The sequence below is a fragment of the Drosophila subpulchrella genome, chromosome 2L (genome assembly GCF_014743375.2).
Source record: "Drosophila subpulchrella strain 33 F10 #4 breed RU33 chromosome 2L, RU_Dsub_v1.1 Primary Assembly, whole genome shotgun sequence".
NCBI lineage: Eukaryota > Metazoa > Arthropoda > Insecta > Diptera > Drosophilidae > Drosophila > Drosophila subpulchrella.
The window spans coordinates 16,510,898-16,532,748 of NC_050610.1; the positions used below are offsets into that span (position 1 = coordinate 16,510,898).

A 21,851-nucleotide genomic window follows, 5' to 3' on the forward strand; every position below is an offset into this window, starting at 1 on the left:
AGGATGAGGAACAACAAAGTGGAAAAAATTGCAAATTTGTGTTTTGTGGCTGGTCGTAAGGCCAAAGTGAAGGACAGCCCGGTGGGGAAATGTCGTTTATTTTTGGCGCGAGACTCCGCGGCGCCACTGGAAAAAAGGAACTGTCTGCACACACTTTTCCACTTTCATATGGAGGCCAAGTCACAAGGACTGGGACATAATAAAGTTGTAAAAACTTTTCTGGCTGGTTTGTTTAACGAGTCTGGCGGGGGCAACAGCTAAAAAATGATTGATTATCACCAATCGAGATGAAGCTGGGTTATTGGCTTTAGAACTCCCCTACATTTGTCGTCGACTTTTGCTCGAGATCAGCATAAATTACTGACTTGGCATTAGTTTAACTGCCTTCGGCCTAGCCGTTGGCATATATCCTAAAATGGTTTATTAGTAAATAGCGGCGTAGAGAATTGATTTCATGCTCGAGTGGTGACAACTATATTAATGATGGATAGATGAAACTAATGGGAACACTGGCCTTTACGATATTGAAAACGGTTTCATATTGCTTCGTACAATAATATAAATAAATGGTCTTTAAATGTCCATCACTTAGATTTCAATGTTATTATTATAGTCATTTTTACATACCCAATCTTTAGATATATTTGGCATAGAAAGGTTGACTTACCTAAAAGAAAAAGAGCAATACATTAGTTTTATTGGTTATAATGACCACTTAAAGGTAGGTCTGCAACATAAGGAACTAAATTACTTGTGAGCATGAACCTGTATCCCATGTCTTGTTTTTTACTTGAGACAATCAACTAGATTTGTTACCCCCATTAAGTAATTTAGATGATTGCTCAACTAGCAGCTTTGGGTCACTTAAAGGGTAAGTCAGTCGAAGTAGAAAAGATAGGCTATTTTTTGCCAGAGACAATCAAAGAAATTAAATATAATAAGAGTATTTATTAAAAATATTCTAATTTTTTGGTATAAGTTACACCAATTGCCCTACTTGATAACAAATCTGTACGATATAAAATGCATTTCCTACCAATAATTTCTAGTGCGTTCTGCTTCAAATCCAAATCAATTAAAAGGCCAGCAAAGAAACATAAAACATTTCCCATCTTGGCATGTTCCACGTTCTCTATACCCCTCACCTATACTCATAGGTACTCTCCCCATTCTCTACTATCCATATCTCAGACTCATTCAGTTCAGATAGAGTCATCTGGCATTAGTTTTGAGATTTGGCGCGAGTTTTTGGCGCTCGAGGCGAGCTCTCTAATATTTTATAGTTATGCTTCTTTGTCTTATCGCCGGGGCGTAGAGGGGGGACAGTTCGAGGGGGTTTGTTTGGGGGCTCTATCACGCTTTTAATGTTATTACTACACTGGCATGCATAGAGTCCGTTCTGTCCCCTGTCTCGCCCCCGGTCACTTGGGTCAATTCCGAGTGCGTGATAAATGGGCGCGTTGCGTGGCGTTTTCCCTCCAGTTTTGTATAGTCTGATGTTTTTGTTGTGGTTTAGTATTTATGGTCAATGATAAGATTGCTCAATTGGGGTTTTTCTACACCGAAAGTGTGGCAGGGGGCACGAACTAAATGGAGTTCGACTCAGCCGAAAGCTGTTTAAAGTTGATGTAGGTTGGAAGTTTTATAAGCTGCTTGGGGTTTATGTGAGCGTCTGAATAAAGCGTATTATGAACTACCATAAAGCTTAGTCTGATAAGGAGATTGGGGGAAGGAGTGAGGTGGGTCCTAAAAGGGGATAATCGTCGGGGGGATTGGCTGAAACTAAAGTTGGGAAAAATAATGCGAATCTCTCGGGTAAGAGCTAGCCAAAGTAAATCACCATGAATTTAATTGAAATGAATTTTAAGCAGTTTAACTTTAAAATTTCCCTCTGGATAATATGCAACAATCCCAGTAACTGCCAAATTTTTATTATTTTAACTAAAACACACAATTCTATCTTCTCTCTGAAATATGAGTTAGTAAGTACTTAAAAATTAAAGGGCTGACTGCGAAAATATTCCCAATCCTCGCAAAACTACCCACACTTAAGCACACATCTCGAGAGCATTGCGAAAAATTCACAAACTGCATTGTCAGACTTTCAGTGCCCCCACCACATCTCAATTTCCTCGAACAAATGCGAAAAACCAAGCCAACTGTCGATGTGTGGAAGCTTCAGTTTTCCCAACTACCGCAAAGTGAAATTTCATGACGTCGATGCCTCCACAACGGGCGTCTGTCAATAAAAAATACTGGTAATAAAAATAAAAAGCCAATGGCAAATAATATGCGGCAAAACTGCTGACAGACTGGCTGACAGAGACGTGGATTCAGGAGGTGAAATAGATCGATAGACAGACCGAGGAAGTGCGGGAGCGACATATCGGCATTTATGCCATTATAGCCCCAGTCAGAAATTTAATTAACGCAGGAAACTTTGGCCAAGACAATGGCAGGGAAAGCCAAAAGAAAACGACATCAAAGTCAATGGGCAATTAAAAAGTTTTTAATCCACAATGGACGTAAGGAAAGGAGAGTTGGAAATGCCGAAGAAGCAGGCAAACTGCAGTTAAAAATCCGAGAACCACTTGAAAATGTTAAGCATTTCGAAACTTTTTTAAGAGTACGAGCATTATTTGTTAATTGAATTGGGCCAAGGGGGCATAAAAACGTATACCTTATACATTTCTTCAGAATGAAATATTATTTTACACTTTATTTTTTGCCAGAAGTCAGTCATAAAATATAGTTCTCCTCGACCAGCAAATTTATAATCTCAACTTGTCATTTTTCGTATCTTAGGTGTGATCACAATGGCGGAAAAGTTTGACCAGCCAACTGCGATCCAGTTCAAGTTTTCGCATTATGGCAAATGTACTTCTGTGGCTCTACCCACTCGCAGATAAATCATGCTCAAGGCGACCCATTTTCCCAGCCACTTTTCCCCACCCAGGCACCTAATCCACTTAGCCAACCAGACCGCATATCAGAGACCATATCAGCTGCTAGAGATTCTGGTCGGCATAACTCCATTGCAATTATTCTGTGCCTCCACATTGTTTGCACTTTTATGGCAGCTGGGCAGCGGAAAGTTCTTCGCTCCGCTGGCAAAGTGGCAAAACGATTGGGAAATTGGTAAAAGTTGCTAACCACTTTAAGTTTCTGTCCATCAAATGGCCATCAAATCGATCAAGACGATTTCTGGCAATTTTCACGTACGCCTTGACCTTGGCCCCCCAGACTTTCTCACACCCACCACCCACTGAATGTTGCGGAAAGTGTGGAAAAATAAGAGATTTATGTTGTCTGCCTGTCTGGCCCCGATAAATTTGATGGCCCAAGGTGTGGGTGACTTGGGGGACTGGCTATAAAATACTTTATAGCGTTTCCACAATGTAGACAGGCATAAAATGTACAATGACTCCTCTAAGCTCCATCTCCCGGCGGAATGCAATTTAAACTTTGTTTTTATTTTGTAATGAAAATTGTTGGCAAGAAAATTTGTAAATGAAATCAATTTCAGACCCATATGGAGGGTGTATTAAAAATAAAGTCACCCAAAAGTAGGCAAAAGTTGCTCTCCTTCTGCTCAAGTGCCTTTGTCTGCCGCGGAAGTTTATCAGACTTTTGCGTGACTTCTGTTGACAATACATACACATAGCATTTTATAGACAGTCACAGTCTAAGTATTTTAGAGCCTGCACTTGAAAAAAAACATATAACCATGAGACTAAATATTATATAATTATTTGCAACTATACAAGTAAATTGTAATGTAAATTGTATGTTAAGACACACATTGAAAAATATATTTTTAGAATAAAGATGATGGATCAAATATTTTTACTAATAGTGAGATATAAAAAAGAAAAAGTTTATGAAAACAAAAAATTATTTGATCAATTTATATTATAAACAAAAGATTATAAATTTATTTGAACTAATAAGTATGCCATGGAAATTGAATATTTTAATGGGAAACATTTCAAATTAATGACCACTTTCTATAAATTTTTCTCTGTGCATTGAGCATCTCGAATGGAATATGACGGAAGGCAACTTGGCGGAAAAAGTTGAAAAGTTGAATGCAAGCTGACTGCCTGATAAGCGAAGCGAATGAATCTTTCAAAGCGCCAAGCTTTTGGCACACCATTCTGGGGAGAAAGGCGGTGTATCAGCCCACTTGCCACATTCTTTGTGAATTTTTTTTGCCTTTCAGCATCGCCCCTGAACGTAGGCCATGAAAATGCGCAAAATGCTGCAACAGCTGCGGAAAGAAAATAAATTGTGCCCCAAAGTACACGGCATAACCACTTAAATTAATGGCCGGGCACAATGCAGACGATGAGGTTGAACTATAAAAGATGCGGTGGGCCAGATTAGGACGGCGAGTGTTTCCTTATTTTCCATAAATTATTCAGGTGAAATTAAATTGCCCTGTCAAGTGGCAATTGCATTTAAAAATATTCGTTAGCATGCTTTTTGGATTGTTGTGAAAATCAGGTAAGATTTATTCGTTTGTGCTAATTAAGCTGGTGAAAAGTCAGATTTCAAGCATAATAAATTGGCTTGCAATTTATTGGAACACAATTGCTTATTTATTTTTCCAGCCAATATTTATTTATACATAGCTGATCTGTGCCTATATTTCAATAATAAATGAGACTTAAACAATATTTTGTGATTTATTGAAGCTCAAACTTTTATATATTTTTCTATAGAAATGTATAAAGTTATCTTTAGTTGACTGTATTTGTAATCATTCCTAATAAATAATTGATAAATGCCCACAGTTATGGAAAGAAAATGGACAAATTCTCAAATGAGCACGTTCCAAGTGATAAAGAATGACGCCCAAAGTTTTTTAGCCTGTCAGTGAGTCTCTTTCACCCAGAAGCGTGACGGCGGTAAACTTTCTGGCAGTAAGTGCAGCCGAGCAGAAGGATTCGAATGCACTCACAATTCATCTGAACCTAGACTAAGGATTTCCATGACGAAGTACTCACATTGGTTGACAGCTGGCTGCTCAGGCTGAGCACCTGATCCCGGGCATCCTGCAGTTCGCGTTTCAGCCTCCGGATTTCGTGGGCCTGCCGCTCCTCCGCATTTCCGTACAAGGAGCTGCCTCCGGACAGCAAGGAGGCGGCACTGCCGTGAACTGAAACGGAAACAGAACGGCAAAGTTGCATTAATCCGCTTTGAACCTGCACTTAAAGGAAGCCCATAAAACATGTAGGGAAAGATACTTGTATTTGAAAAAATATGATTTTTAATTTCTAGTTATTAAAATAAAAATGGATACTTGTTTTAGGAAACGATATATACAAATGGCATTTCACTTTGATTTAAAAAATCATTTTGTATACTTGATAGACAATATATAATTTGAATCATAGAGATAATTGACCTAAGCCTTACCATTCAATAGAAAGCAACCATTAATTGATCTAATAAAGTCCTATACGATATCATATATGAAAATGTAAGGAAAGCAATTTTAAATTTTTGTAGGTATATACATATATTTTAATATTTACTTATAAAAAAGCTATAAGAAAAGCTATATTTAGGGAGTTTATTTATGCAAATTAAATTTTTTCTTGATAATAAAAGTAGTTGATAATAAAAGTATGATTATTTTCATATTTTAAGAGCTTGTTAATTTAACCCTACAGGTATGTAATCTCATATTTGGTAGTTCCGTCGCCTAAACCATTTTTCTAAGTGCATTGCCAATTCTCACCTTCGTCATTCTTCTTGGGATATGTGAGCCGATGTCCGACCATGGCACCACCTGCTCCTCCGAGTCCTGCGACCGACGTGGATCCATGGGTGGGCGATAGAACCGAGGCATTTGCGGCTGCGGAAAAGGGGCCGCGATTCAGCGGAGTGGGCGAGGTGGGCTGGCTCCAGGCCACGCCCCCCACATTGACGCCCACTCCGGAATTTCCCTGGGCCGCCTGCGATTGAGCCGCCATGGCAACCGCCATTTGGGCCGTGAGAACCCCATTGGTGCCCACGGGCAGGCAGTAGTAGGGCTCGATTTCCACCTCGCCGCCGCGGCTCAGCATCGAGGGATACATCTTCTCGGATTTCGTGGATCTGAAATGAAATCCCCATTAGTCTTGTGCGACGCTTCTAAGTTGACAGTGAATGAGTGCGTGATTATGAGGCATTGAAATGGAGCAAGATGAAGCTTTTGTTTAATAACAATATGTTAAAACCAAAACCCATAATAAAATCATATAAAATCACAGCTTATATAACATGGAAAATAAAAGAAAATATTTTATAAATTATATACCATGTTTTTACAATCAGTCAGGCCATATTCATCACCATTTCAATTACATCTCTTTTCAGTTATGCCTCTGATGGACGAGTAAATGTGGTCAGACAGTTGCAAATTTCCGTTGCGTTTGTCAACTGAATGAGGCCAATTTCATTATGAAATCCGAACACTTCTGGGCACCTCGAAAACGCCCACATTTCCATTTAATTCTGTTACAAATTGGATGTGGCCAGTGGTGCGGGCACTGTGTTTCTGAATGATAAGGGTCCTGGGTGGAGCCATCGTTGCGTTTAAGTCCCCAGACAAATTGTCATAAAATGCACAGATTCCTAGAAGCCCACACAATGACCGCTCCACAAACGGAAAACGGATTCAGGATACAGAATACAGGATGGGGAGATGGGTTGAAAGGATCGGGGTACTTTCCATCCTGTATTGTCCACTAGCGTCGCTCTGATAACTGTGACATTAATGGCATTTTGCATGCAAATCTAATATTACGTATACGTCATGTGTGCCCCCCTTCGGTGTGTGTGTGTGGGTTCTGTTGTTTGCTTTTGGTGGCGAGAGCTGTCGGTTTTCTCCGGGGCTATTTGCCACAAACTTTGGCTGTGTGTACGGCACTGTAAAATTTGATAACAAGCCACCGAACTGGTTTCAAGGGTTTCCACTTCCCCTGACACAATCCCCTCCACACTTCCTATTGCATAATTGATGTCGATGCATTGAAAGCAAGAGCCTGGCACACATAAGCGGAGAAAGCAGATTTAGGACATTCAAGTGGGGAAGGGAAATGGATCTCAGAAAGTGTCTAAATATCTGACTTATTTAAGGGAATAGTAAAAGAGCAGGAAATTTGGACAGAAATTGTAGCCAAATGAATTACAAACTGTTATATGTTCTTTTCTTTATAGTGAAACATAAACTTGAAGTTTAAATACTTAATACTTTCACTTTACAAAATTCATTAACTTTTATATATCAAATATTTTTAATTTTACAACATAGTTGTAAGTTTGCTCTTTACTTTACTTAAAACTTTTCCCATTTTCGCAGCGCTGCTTTCCCAACTTTTCCAACCAATTTTCTGCATTGCTGTGTGGAACACTTTTTAATGAACCACTTGACCGTCGAAAACTCGCTGACGAAGCATACAAAAAAAGAGGGGAACTTCATTTCATCTGCACCCTTGCCATGTCAGGGGTTTACGAACCTATTGACATGTCAAATAATAATCTGACCATCCACAACACCTCCGAGCCACTCTTCGTTTTTTTACGTTTTCCATTTGCTATTTGACATTTTTATATTTTTTGTGAACGGTTTTCCCAACTTGTTTTCCCAAAGAGCTTTCACATTGTCCGTGGGCGACAACCTGCTCAAACACCCGAGCATCAGAAAACTCTGCCCTTTAAATAACTGGGCGTGTCTGCATTCTGAACTTTTTGGTTTTACGTGAATCTTTAAAGTATGCACAGCGATACGTGAAAAAAACAAGCATATGTCCTGGCGACAGGAGGCTACAAGCCGAAGGTGACTTCGCTTGGCTTTTACCCAGTGAAAAACAGAAAAACCAAAAGTTGTTTGCATACTTAAAGGAGAAGGAAAAAATAAAATACCGATGACAGTCAGAAAAAAAGGGGTCGTTTATGATAATGGGTTTTTTCTTTAAAGAACAGAGCAGAGAGAGAATCTATATAAAATATATCAGGTAATATTAAATTAACATTTAAAGGCCATTGGAGATTTATAAACCAATGCAAGGCCATTGAAAATATATAAGCCGATGGTGGTTTTGTTGGGATATTATAAATAATATTTTAAAATACGGCTATTACTTTTGTTTCCATATTCCTGAATTTCATGGGTGAACAAATGAATTATGTACGAAAAAATATGCAAATTTATGAAAGAATACTTTGAAGCAGACACAAACTATTCCCCGAACATGTGCTATTCATAAATGATTATCATGCAACATGTAAAATGAAAAATGCTGACAAAAAGTGACAAAACCGAGGCAGATTGCTTGTGGCAAGTGTGATGGCAAAAGAAAAAAGTTCAACAAAGTTTCCTAGATGAGATGCAGAAAAGTATTGTGCTGAAACTCTGTGGTCACCTTGGATATGTCCGTTCTTTCAAGTAGCTTTTCAAGGGTAACCATATTTACAGAGGGAAGAGAGAAAAATATAGATAAAGATAGGTACATACATGCAGGAAGGGAAACTATACAGATACAGTCAATGAATAGATACCAACCTTATGCTATTGCTGCGGTTCATGCGCGGACTTTGCACATAGGGCGACTCGTTGCCCGACATTTGACCCGCCATCTGACCCGGTGCTCCCGATCGCTGGTGTATCATCTTGTGGCCATGTCGGGTCATCGCCGGTGACCCGATCTGCAGCTGCTCGACGGACTCACCGTCGGACAAGCGACTTCCGGCCGTATTGCTGTGCTTCAGCCACATGGCGTACGAGCTATATTCGGGCTTGACCTCTGCGTAGGTCTGCGTATCGGAGAGCGATCCATCGTGGCGGACTCCTCCGCGATTGGAGATTCTGTTAGGAAATTTAAATATAAGTTTTAAAAATATTTTATAATACGTTTATGTCATGTTAAACTACTCTAAGATACGATTTCTCAATGTCATGTTAACCTACTTTATGAAGTTAAGTTCAAGTTAGGGATAAATGTAGTTTCATAATATTATTCCCATTGAATTTTGTGATAAATTGAGATCACATTGAGATAACGAATTTTTCTTTCCGAGCTACCTAACATCATGTTAACTTTATAATAACCTTAACCTGACATTGAGAAATCGGGCCTGAGAGTAATATTGCATGCTTAATATATTTTAAATACATACCTATGCTGAAAGACGTGTAAATCGCTACCGGGTTTTGGTAGACTATGTGATCCTGTGGCCAGACGCTCCCTGATGGACTGGCTCAGTTGGGTGGCAGTTGGTCCGGTTAGGGAAAAGCTCCGATGCTGGGTATTCGGGGGTAGCTCTAAAAAAAACCATAACCACCATTAGTAACTCTAAAAAAATGTTTAAATTTCTTATACTCACTGTTCATGTCATTGGGCAGGGTTTGAGTACCGCCGGCCACCTTGCGACCGCTCGCGGTCCTCGGAACCGCCGACACATGAGCGGTACGACCGCAGGGCATTCCGTTGGCCGCCACCCCACCGGCGGCCATCATCATGGCGATGTTCTGCTGCTCGGCGGTCGAGGTGATGCTGCCATTGGCCCGCTTCACATAGCCAAAGCTGGGCGGCACGCCCTTGGTGCGCGACGAGGAGGAGGGGGAGCCCTGCTTGGAGGAGCTGCCACTGCCACCACCGCCTCCGCCCAGGCTGCGGCGGGAGGGGGAGGACTTCTCCGACTTCTCCCCCTTCGGAGGTCCGTTAAGCGGTTCCGGCATCTTGCTCCAGTTATCGCGTCCATTTCGAGATCCTGGCCGATGATGGGGACTGCCATCCATTTTACCGCCGCCTCCGTTATTGTTGTTGTTGTTATTGTTGTTGTGGGCGTGGGCGTGGGTGGTGGTGGAGCCGCCGCTGGAGCTGGCCTGACTGGCCGCTGAGCTGCCGTTCGCGGCGGTTCCGATGCTATCCAAAGAGCCGCGACTGTTGCGAATACTTAAATGACCAAGGAAAATGAAAAAAATTAGTTTAAAATGCAATGCGTACAAAAAAATAAAAATCTGTTTATTCTAATATTTCACCCTGAATCTTTCATGACAAAAATGTATTTACTTATTTGTATATATACATCATTATTTATTCATATATGTATGTATCAGCTTTTTAAGTAAACACAATTACCTATTAAAAATACTAGCTACTGTTCTAAAATGATGCTATGCTACCTTGATAGTTAGGAGCTTTGAGATTTTGGAAGTTCCAAGCATAGGGGCTTACTTTATTTAAAGGTTCTATAATTTTTTTATGGTGCCTTGGTAGCTTAAACTAGTTATTAAAGCTGCAATATTTTTAAAGTCTGAGAGAAGGGATTTTATGTTTCTTTAAATATAACCGCATTTAACCATAGCCCAAGGCAACTGCCTTCCTTCCTTAAAAAATAAAAATGTAAAAGCAGTTCTTTAAAGGCATTAATTGCCCAGCAGCTCGTTAAACGGAAAAAGCAGCAGCTTAAAACGAAGCTTTTAAGGATGAACACTGAACAAGTTAAGTATACGCCGCATTGGTTTCCTGATAAATTTACGTTCCGCCTTTAAATTCTGTGGATAATTTATGCAGGGCAACGCCTTAAATTTTAAATATAGATTATATACAGGTACTATAAAATATTTCTACATAATGTACACATCAAAAGTCCATTCAAGAGTGAAATTGTCAAACAATGGCCAAAATCAGCGGGCAAACAAACGGCATTCAAACGACGAGAAGTCAAGAAATCCGGCAGAGACAAAGGCGAACAAAAGACCTGAGCTGAAATGGCTGACAGACAATCCGCAAATACAATTGGCAAGTGGCTAACGAAAGAGGTGTTTCGGGCGAGCAGAAAGGGGATTGTCTCGGCGAACGGCTACAATTTTCAATTAAAATGACAAAAGATATTCCGGCTGGGACCCCGAAGAATCCCTAACAGTCGAGAGTCAGCCGGAAAATTGCATGTCTAATCCAAGCTGCTTGGCTCGGGGGCAGTACCACTCCTTCCTGCCTCGCATATATCAAAACTAATTGGGCGTGTCCGTGCTCCGATAAATAATGTTGTTTATTTATGGGGATAGCAGCTTGTTGGCAGAACAGTTTCTGCTGAGTGCACTAATAGCATATGTACGTGAGTACTTAAGCTCCTGGAACCTTAACAAAAAAGGATTATTTTTAAAGTGCAAAGCTAAGGAAAACCCTGAATTTAAAAGGGTTAAATAAAAACTTAGACATGCTCCCTTAACTTGCAATATATTATTAAACATATAGTACTTTAAACGTCTCAGTTAAATCTAAAAAGCAATCATAAGGATAAATTATAAAATAATTTTTAAAGAATATACAAATGTATAAGTTCAAGCATCACTGTGCTTTAAGTTTTTGATTTCCATTAAAAGAAATAATTTAGATAAATTTGTGCTAATAAATTTTGGTCTTTTGTTCTTTTGCAATTTTAATAAAATCTAAAATCCTACCACAATGCAAAACGGAATGCCAAAGCCATTTTGCAAAGATAAAATATCACAATACACAATATTTTCATGTGGCTTCTGCCGCTGGCATCAAACCAAATTATATCCATTTGAACCAACTACCAATTTAGATGGATTTGATTGCACAACAAAGGGGATAGCTGGCACCAATAAATTAACTAATTGGTGTTGCGTTTCACAGCGGATCCTGAGGCGACTAAAGTGCTGAAATCCTGAAGTGTATGCTATGATTTGGGGCAGCATTAAATGAAATAGAAGCGGAGGGAGTGAAAAAAGCAGCTGTGTGGGTCGTAAAACCCAACTACACCCAGGCAAGCAATTACAGTTTAGATATGCTATAGACAGAAAACAACATTCTGCCTGTAACTGAGACGTCCATTTGGTTCCGAGGGTTCCGAGGGTTGGGTTCCCTGGGTCGTCATACCCTCGAAGAATGCGTGACTGTCTGTGTGAATGTGAGGCCTTCTGGTGGGTTAAGTGTGGGCGGAAAATGCCAGTGAAAGTGGCATCAGAAGTGACACATAAAGCTCATAAATTGTCGCGCACTCAATATGCATAAGCCGGTGGGTGGAAAAGGTATGTGGGCTGGAAGGAAAAATCAATATCGATGGCCGTATCACCATGTTGTTGGTCAAATGACCCACGATGCCTTCTGAACGGCGAGTGGGTGAAATCAATAGAGAAATGACCGCACCACCTTAAATTCAATTTAATTTAATACAGATGCTTGCCTACATAAATTGAACCTATTCTTTTCCAATCACACTACAATTCTGCTTTGTCTACCTTTATGTTTTATTCTTTGACAATTCAGCGATTATTTTTTGCTGTTATTGGCATTGTACATGCACGAAATAATTTATAAATTATTGAATGAAATTAAATATTCGTATGGGGACTGAAAACCTTTACTTCTTTCAGCTTAAATTCCATGTTTCAATGGCATGGCAAACGCGAAACAAATGACGCAGAGCCACGGGAGCCTTTGCAGTGGAAGCATTATTCTTCCATTTTTTTTCGCCCCCAAGATTCTGCAAAAAAGTGCGCATACATTTTTTGCGGACTGTCGGAAAAAATTGGGAACTGGCACACACACAAAATGCTCAGCAATTCCGGAACAGACGTCATAAGCAGGGAATTCAGAAGGAGCAAACGGAAAGCGGATTTATGGCCATTATGTGAAATGAAAAAGGAAATTGAAAGCTTAAAGGCGAAGTTTTCATACCCTTTCAGTGGATTTTTTTAATATAGATGTGCTTAGTCGACTCCATTTATTTAATAAATGTGAAATAGGGATATTTGGAATGTGGCATTTATATTTATTTTTAGCCAAACTCCAATTTACACAATTTCTTAAAAATAAGAAATACCCTTTAAAAGAGTAGAAAAGTTTAAGGACATTTTGCCAGTGGCAGGTGACTTTTGAGCAGTTTTTTATTGGCTAAACCATCATTACCAGGCAGTAAGTACGTAATATTTGTCAATGGCAGTTGATAAAGAATCAGTTCAACGGGCATGACATAAAAAGGAGTTTAAAATCGAGGGGGATTTAAGTGATATATATATTTTATGGAAAACTCGAATTCGATTTTAAAGGTTTTTTTTTGTTTAACATTTGTTAAATCCATACCCATAAGTTTTTTCATGTCATCGCTTTCACGTTTCTCCATCAACCTCGAATGTTTAAAATAAAAACATCATCGTTCATTGCGCTTGGCGTGGGAAAACCTCGTGCCTCGTGCCATCTCCTAAATGGCATCCTTCCATTTCAGAACTTTGCATCGATGTCAGGGCACGGACTTTAGTTTTTGGGTCCCACACACATGTGGCCATAGACCATATATATGGTATATATGGCCAGAAAATAAATGCCTCCCCCAGGCGAGAGTGCAGAAATGAAATTCCATGCATGTCTGCGCCGAGCTGGTTCCATGTCCTCTACCATTTTTCGGCCATTTTATTTCGCTGGAGTTTCCTAATTCCGTGCACAAAATGTAATTTGCATGGGAGTCGAGTAGAGCCAACAACCAGGACGGAAAAACAAAGTGAAAAGCCATAAACAAGCGGTCCTCTCTGCGCTTTGGTGTCGGTCTATTTAAACTGATGGGGGGATGGGGGTCTGTGTTTTCGTGTAGTTTTTAATTTAGTCGCGCTAATTTATTCCCTGACCAAAAGCACGTGTTCAATTTAAATGAGAAAGCCTCTTTGGGCCCTGTTTTTAGAGGTGGCAACACATTGGCGTAATTGCTGCTTTTAATTGACAGTTGGCGCTTAAATGCGCTCAAGTGGTATGGGTTTTTATGTAGATAATTAGGCGTGGAATTCAGGTCCTTGACAAAAATTAGTGACCCTAATTCACGGAGGCATTTGTGCTTGTTTAAATACATGCACAGGCGAAAGTGACTAATGATGATGAGCAGGACTAGGAAAAGCGAAGAAAAGTGGTAATGACTGCTGTGCGGAAATGCTAATTAAAAAGCTTGCTTTAGAAATAAAACCCGATTCAATGGATAGCTTTTCTTTGAAGATTATAAAAAAAATCAGTGACATTATTTCCTGCATAAAAGAGGAATTAAATGATGAGTCAAATGGATTTATTTTCGTTTCTATGCTGTGATTCTTATTTTCTCCTGTTAAATATTCAATACTATGGCCTCGAAGCCGTTTGAATCCTGCAATCCCCATGGCCTTTTCATTTATTAAAACTGTTAGCAGGCAGTGAGAAAGCAACAAGCATTGGCGACAAAGTATTCTGACTTATCAGCTAAGGAAATAGCAAACAATGCTACGCGTTTTCCTTCCTTTTCCACCGAACACGATAGCATTCTGTGAATGGAATTCTGACAGCTTTACGGGCGTTACAAGCGCATTAATAAAAGTGTCGAACATGTGGGCCGGAATGTGGGTGGTTCTGTTGGTTCTGTAGAAGCCCTACCGAGATGAGTTGGCACGCAACCTTCAACCGAGTTCCTCCCAGCTATGTTTCTATTCCGCGATGGCCTTGCAAATGGCAGCAAACAAGGCAAAAAGGCGCCTAAAAGCAGCCAGCACTCGAAACAAGGCGAAAAAGTGGACTGTGTCAAGGATATAATGGAGGATTTGCTACGCGGTACAGGGAACTCAGTATCAAAGAGAGAACTTTTTAAGAAGATATTTCTGGTCATGGGGTTATATATTTTAAATTTTTTATATGCATTAAGTAACTAAAAAATTTGGTAGTAATATTCACATTGGATTAAGTAAGGTATATAGGCTCAAAAAAAATGTTTTTAAAAATTGTTAGTCAGTCCAGAGCTATTTTCGGTTGTCATTTATGAAAATAATACATATTTATTTATTAATATTTTAAACATATAAAAATGTTATAAGGTCTTAAAAATGTATCTATGTAAGGCTTATAACTAGGAAAGCTTAACTACATTTTCTGCGTTGGTAAGCATTTCCCTCTACCAACTCAATTTTCCCATACTACCCCCGATTACTGGGTAGCAAAAAGAATTGCAGACTCGTGCGAGCAGGCCCACATCAATTATGCAACCGACAGGGAGCATTTCCCCAAAGCAATTGTTTGCCTTTTACGATACTCGACTGTGGGTCATAAATTATGGCGGCAAGGAAAATGCGTCCAGTCGGTAAGACGAAACAGCCTTCAAGAGAGGTGAAACCTTGGATGCCACACCACCCAGGAGCCCAACTTTTTCAGCAAGTTTTCTGCCAAAGAAAAATTCCTGCCCAATAACTTTGAAGTTCAAGAGAGGCCTCGAATGAAAGCGACAAACGAATGCAAATTAAATTAAGCACAAAACTTTGTTAATATGCTAAACAAAAACTTAATACCTCGGCTAAGTCCTGGTCAGTCCTGTGCTTGGTTTCTCCAGTAAAAAGGGAGTTGCGCTTCTGGTTGCACATTTTAATTAAAAAAGCTACAAATTACAGACAAACAAGAGACTGGCCAAAACGAGTGGGGAAACATGATAAAAACCGGAAATTAGAGAGACAGAAACCTTTGGCCAAATCCATGTTGACTTTTCCTTCTTTACCCTAACAATTGAGTGAGGGAATAAAGAGGGAAATTAAATACATATAACATAGCAGACAGAGAGTAATGGCCGAGGAAAGTTAAGGTTTAATAACAGGGTGAATTCTTGATATTCTATTTTAGCTGAAAATCTAAAGTTTTCGATTTGAATTTCGGGTGAGGTCTTACCCACCCCTTTTCGGCTTTAATTATATAACATAAAGACCGTTTCAGCCTACAATTGCACCTTATAGAGCCACTTAGTTTGCTCATTAATAAACTCATTTGTTAAGTTAGTTAGTTTGTTTGCTCCGCTTGTCAGTCAGTTGGATCCTTAAGGGAAGAGGACACGCAAATGACACGCCCTCTTCGATCGCCCACTTCCCTGGAAACTAATTTTGTGTTGCTAATCACATTTTGCCATCGATTTTCCATACAAAGGACACACCTCCCCGACCCGGCCACATAATGAACTGGCCAAATGTGTGTGAGTCCTGGATAAGCAGCCGGATAAGTGGGAAATGGGTGATTCGATAAGTTCCCCAGCCCAGGTATATTGCCATTTTTCCTATGGCCCTAAATCATGCAAACTGGGCTTTCGTTGCGGTATTGTTTTTGGTTCGCCACTTGACAGTTTCCACTGCGGCAAACTTCTGGCGTTTTTAGGCCAACTCGTTTAGCCCATTTTATGGGGCCGTCCTGGCCTTTTCCCGGCCTCCTGGATTCCTGTGTCCTTCCTGTGCCCCTTTCCCCGGTTAAATAGTGTGAATCTCTTCCTTTTGCTGTCCGATATAAAAGTTTTATATATGCCAGACCGGCATTTGAGGCGTTTTTATTAGCCTCCGACAGTCTTACATAAATTTAACATTAAATTAAGTGCCATTTCACCTAGCACGAGGGTTGGCATGACGGGGAAAACAAAATTAAAGGAAACTTAGCCCCCACGTTTTCCGAAGTTCATTGCACTTTCATGAACTTAAAGGGGGAGTGTGGATCAGATTGATGGGCTTTAAGAAAGGATGGAATGTATTGAGGTTGGTATAGGAGAATTGGGTATGAAAGGGAGAGTCCTTGAACAAAGGAAAAGGAAACATATCAGCAAATAAATAAAAAATACATAAAGCAAAGACTACATAATACTTTAAAGACAAGTATTTTAGGGGGTAAAACACAGCTTTTTGGGGGTAATTTTTAATGGAACATAAGATCAACAAGTGTTTTTTTTAATTTGTGTATATATACCATATGTCTGTGGAAAAAGGTAGAAAAGCGAACTTATGAATAAATAAAGTTCTATATTTCAGTGGAGTTCCACTGCACCCAGAAGCCACTCCCAAATTACCGGGCTTATGCTGATTTAACTGACTCCAGTTCAGTTTTGCAACTGATTCGGGATGTAAACCCCCTTTCCCAACCCCTGGGCACCACTACCACATGGCGCTTGAGGGGGCTTAGACCGCTTAACCCTCTGCGGTGGCCGGGTGTTCTTCGGACCCCATGCAGGCGTGCCTCGAAAGCCGCTTAGCTCATTGTAAATTCCAGCTAAAGCCGAGCACAGAAACAATTTGGCTAAGCCATTCGTGGGGATGCGAGGTGGAAAAGCTGGTCCTCCAAAGGATACACACCGCCCTCTGCCTGTTGCTGTTGTTGCTGTCGTCCTTTTTGGAGTACATGTGGTATGACTCTTATATATTTTTTCCCTAGTTTTTGCCTTTTTAAGATTTATGGGTTGGAATATGCATTCATGGAATGTCTGACATTTGAAGTCATTGTTGAAATTGATGGACAGAGCGAGTAAATTGATTAGGGCTACGTGTGGGAAAATGTGAGCAAGCTCTGGGCCCACGTGTTTGTTTACCTTTGCCCGGGGTTCCCCCTGCTTTTTTATGACCCCCTTTGCATACGACCTGGCCAAACATAAGGACAAACACCAGAAGACACACACACGAGCACTGGGTAAACAAAGTAGGGAGTTCGAATGGAAGTCACTGGCGGTCCGAGGGTTTAATGCCCCGGGGGCAGGTGATTGACACCCGCGCTCCTCCAGGGGTTGCATCCAGATTGGGACATGTTAATTAAACACATTTACCTTTATCTGATGTCGGCAAATATTGGAAAAGTTTTCACTCCATAAACATTGTTATCCGCACGCCGAAAAGTATGCAAGCACTCGCAGCTCATAGGAAAACGTTTTGTTTTCGCAGCACTCGAAAATAAACCGCACTCACTTGAATATTTTCATTATGAGTTATTTCATAACTCTGGAAATAATTTGTATTTTAGTTATTTTTTCTTGAAGAATATTTTTTATTTTAACAATTTTTAAATTATTTACTAAATTGAAATATTTTTGAAAAGCACGCTGTTTTTCCGCTTCTGCCGCAGCATTTTCATGGGGCAACCGCAAAGACCGAGTGTTCAAATGCGTTTCTGGGGTTGCTCTTCAGTTCTGGCGTGGAAAAGCCAAAGTTCGAAAAGCAGGGAAAATTCGAAAATGCCAACTTAAGAGCGTTATTAAGAGAACCAACGCGGTTAAGAGAACTCTGGCCTGCTGCCTGTCGGCGTTTTGTGTTGAAAGTAAAAGGTTTTCTGACATGCAACGCCAGTCGAACTCAAGACACCTGCCCACCTGAATGGCATAGTATTTATACATACCTGTCTTTTTGCAACTACGGAGTTTCGGCGCTTTGGGCGTATTTTTTGTACTCTCTTGGCCACGCACTTGTTTAATAGTTAAGCAGCCCCGACTCATGATAATTTACCAAGGCGGTTTCAAAACAGGGAAAAGGGGGCATTCAAACGTGGCGGTGGGTAGAAAAGTTTGCCGAAATGGAAGTTCGGGTAAAGTTGGTAACATGATTCCCCAGCTGTCATTGGGCGATTGAAATTTATTGAGCTTTCTCAAGAAAATCGTTATATAAATACAAAGAAATGGCGGACTTTTCACACAGCATTAATAATAATATTGGGAATTTTTTAGACATCAACGGTTTATTAAAATAGAGTGTACTTTATTTTAAAAGAACCATTTTACTTGGGGCTTTCTTGAGAAAATCGTTTAATAGTTATAAAGAAAGGGCGGACTTTTTACACAGCATTAATAATAATATTGGCTATTTTTTTTAACATCATTGGTTTTTTAAAATAAAGTGTACTTAATTTGAAAAGAACCACATACAATTTTGTACTTTGGGAATTCTTGAGAAAATCATTTTATAATATAGACGGCATAATAGTAATATTAGGCGTTTTTTCGACATCATCGGTTTATTAAAATAAACTGTACTTTATTTTTAAAGAACTCCTTATTCTGGTAACTCTTGTAAAATTAAATTAAATATTACAAATCTTAAATAAGCATTTTTAGTTATTTCTAAAGCAAACACTATGAAAATACAGCTTCCAAGAGTCAGAAGAATATAATCTTCTAATAAACCTGTCATATTCCTTTCTGTTTGGACGACAGTTATTCGGGCTTATGGTTCCCTAGTACGTGTATACAAAAAGCGGTCTTATATTTTTGCTTTGGTCGTACTTTGGCGCTTTTCCTCTCTTTTTTTTGGCTTTGTCCTGAGTCCTGACTCCCAAGTTCTGAGTTCTCGGTCCTAAGTCCCACCATATGATATGAATCATGGTCGGGAGCAGAGTAAGGGAATTTCCGACAGCCCAGTGGGTTGGTTGCGGGGGTAGTTCTCTCACACAGTTCCACCCACTCCCGCTCCCAGCCAAACTGTCTGCCAAAGCAACAAATGTCTTTTGGCCACAATTCAGTGGAGAATGAGAGAAATACAGCTGTGCGTTTAAGAGAGTATCTTCAAGTTCGAAATTCAATTCGCATTTACTCTTATTTCAGAGGCCAAAAACTGAAACTCGTTTCGCACTGTTTGGGCGTTTGTCGGCCCGGTTTAAACTCCAAAAATAATTGAGCCAAGGGCGGGCTGGTTATGTGCTATTGCAATAAACGACAAAAAAAATGCAAAATGTTTACAAGTGTTTGGTGAATGAAAAGCGAAACTTGATTGGCTGGCAAGTTGCTGAAATCTTGCGACGATGGAAACTCATTAATTGACAGCGCTATCCAAGCACCATATGCACACATAGCATTATTATCGCTTTTCATTATTTTTCCAGGGCTCATTAATCTTCCCGAAGCGTTTGCAAAAACAGTGCTTTTGAGGAGGATACCAATCAGTCAGTAAATCATTGATTTGCTCGGGAAAAATATTAATTATAATAGGTGGAAGGGGAAGAAGGTCACAGCTGTCTATGTTCCTAATAAATTAAGGGAAGTGGATTTATGGAAATGAGAAAAAATTTAGCAATTTGTCTTTTCAAAATAAAAATAAGTTCTTTTTAATTTGATAAATATTTGGACCATATCAGCAAACAATAAGTTGATAAATTAACTGTGATATTTCTTGGAAGTATCCTAGACAACCAGTCAATTAAAACCAGCTATTTCAAAGAATATAATCAAAAATGTCTCATGTGGCCTTAAATAATAATTGAGATAAATATCTTGCAGCTATGGCAAAGCTATTGGAAAACGATTAAGGCAAAATCCGAGTCTCAGCCGCCGTTGGACATGTCTGAGCCACAACAGATACAAATATATATGCGCAAGTTTGTTTGCGGCTTGTGGAAAGGTCAGTTATGGCTTAAAGGCTTACGATTGCCTTGCCACACGCTTTGAGTTGCTTTTAATTGCTCGGCACATGCCGTGGGTGAGGTTGGATAAAAAATAGTTACTAGAGCCACAGCGACTGCAGTCTTACCCATTTGATTTTCTGGCATACGGAAATCTGCAACTGGTTTCTGATTCGCTAAGCCTGACAACTGTTGCAATTTTGTATTTCGAGGCAAGCTGTATTACGTTTTACATAATGCATTTGAGAATAATTACCATTATCATAAAGTAATAAAAACAAAGGTTTTGTGTAAAAAATTTAAATTTCTTTACAGAATATTGGTGTATAATTTTTATAATTGGGAATTATTTTGAACAAAATAAAGCTTTCAAATTTTTTTAAAGTAAGTTTGGTCAGAATGTTTTAAAAAAAAAGGTTCTAATATTACTTTTCTGAAGAAACCAAGAACTTTGCCTTAAATAATAACTTTTTGTTTAAATTTTTATGTCGTTCGAATTCGCTCCATTTAATTTAAATTCGCTTTGTCTCCTTCGAATTCGCCGTCTACACGAAGAGTTCCCTGGACTCGAACCAGCATGTACTTTTACACTGAGTAAGTGTTTGCATGTAGTCTACATGTAAGATCCTTGCTATGGTTAATCGCCGTTAGATGGCGCCATAATTTAATTCTTATAGACCAACTGCCGCCTGATAAAATTTAAACTTAAGATTAAATAAAATTAATATTTTACTTTGCAGGGCGGACGAGAAAATGGCCCTTAAAGTGTTACGTTAATAAAAACCATCTGCTGATTTTAAAAACAAACAATACCTCACGTTCTCATAGCTATTAAAAAATCTGAAGTAAAAAAATAGAAATTATGTAATATAAATGTATTTATATCTTGTTTAAACTTAGGTTACATTTATTATAGATATTTTAATGGAAATACAAAAATTCAGAAAGAATCACTTCCTGGCAATCCCTCACAATCAATAAGTTTATCCCACTTACACTTTTTTAAGCCACTTAAATAAATAAAATATGTTTCTAATGCCTCACATGTGGCATCACGCATTAATGCGAAAGGACGTGCAAACAAATTGAATACCCCAAAAATGTTCGGTTCATTTAACCCATCTCGAAGCTCGGGGGTCAACTAAAAAAAGGGAAAAAAGTGTCAGAAAAAATTGGGCCCAAATAAAGCGTATCAAATCGAGGCGGCGGAGGGTCAGCTTGTTATTGAACACTCGAGTGGACAGCAGACAGGTGGAAATGCCCGGTCAGGAAACATTTTTAGTAACCGGGCCTTGGTTCACTGAATTTCGGATTGAATTAATGAAAACAATTTGCAGGCATAATGTTGTGGTGGGACCGATTTGACACGAGAGTGGAGTGCGGAATTTATTTTCAATTTGTGCGTGGCGCTGCGGTCGTTGAAAATATCCCAAATGCATAAAATATCTTTAACATTTTAAAATATATACAAAAACAAAGTTTCTAACAATGTGTTCTTTGCAAATTGATGTTGAACAATTCTCTTTTAAAAATGCAATAAAAGTACATTTTCAGTTACCATGTCTGGTAAATAGTGTAAAAATGGCACGCTTGGGCCATAAATCAAATGGATTGAAAAATGCTTTATTAAATAAAATGAAGGTAGCTGGGATTTCCGCAGGCCAGCAAAACTGCTGGAGTCCGAGCAAGGATATGGCCATATGTGCGTCC

The 21,851-nt window shown here is 39.3% G+C and overlaps 1 protein-coding gene across 9 annotated transcripts in view; it reads right to left on the bottom strand.

The window, feature by feature from the left end:
• The window catches only part of LOC119547588 (protein sickie), a 180,591-nt gene that overhangs the window by 28,426 nt on the left and 130,314 nt on the right, over positions 1 to 21,851 (bottom strand). For 4 of the 9 annotated variants that reach the window (XM_037854500.1, XM_037854496.1, XM_037854498.1 and 1 more), the window contains 6 exons: positions 9,376 to 9,947; positions 9,169 to 9,313; positions 8,555 to 8,857; positions 8,415 to 8,441; positions 5,747 to 6,105; positions 5,010 to 5,161 (listed from right to left, as the gene is read on the bottom strand). In XM_037854500.1, coding sequence (XP_037710428.1) covers positions 5,010 to 5,161; positions 5,747 to 6,105; positions 8,415 to 8,441; positions 8,555 to 8,857; positions 9,169 to 9,313; positions 9,376 to 9,947 — 1,558 coding nt within the window. Of the gene's footprint in view, positions 1 to 5,009; positions 5,162 to 5,746; positions 6,106 to 8,414; positions 8,442 to 8,554; positions 8,858 to 9,168; positions 9,314 to 9,375; positions 9,948 to 17,583; positions 17,871 to 21,851 lie in introns of those variants that run through there. The other 5 variants (XM_037854502.1, XM_037854497.1, XM_037854501.1 and 2 more) reach the window with 2 other exon arrangements.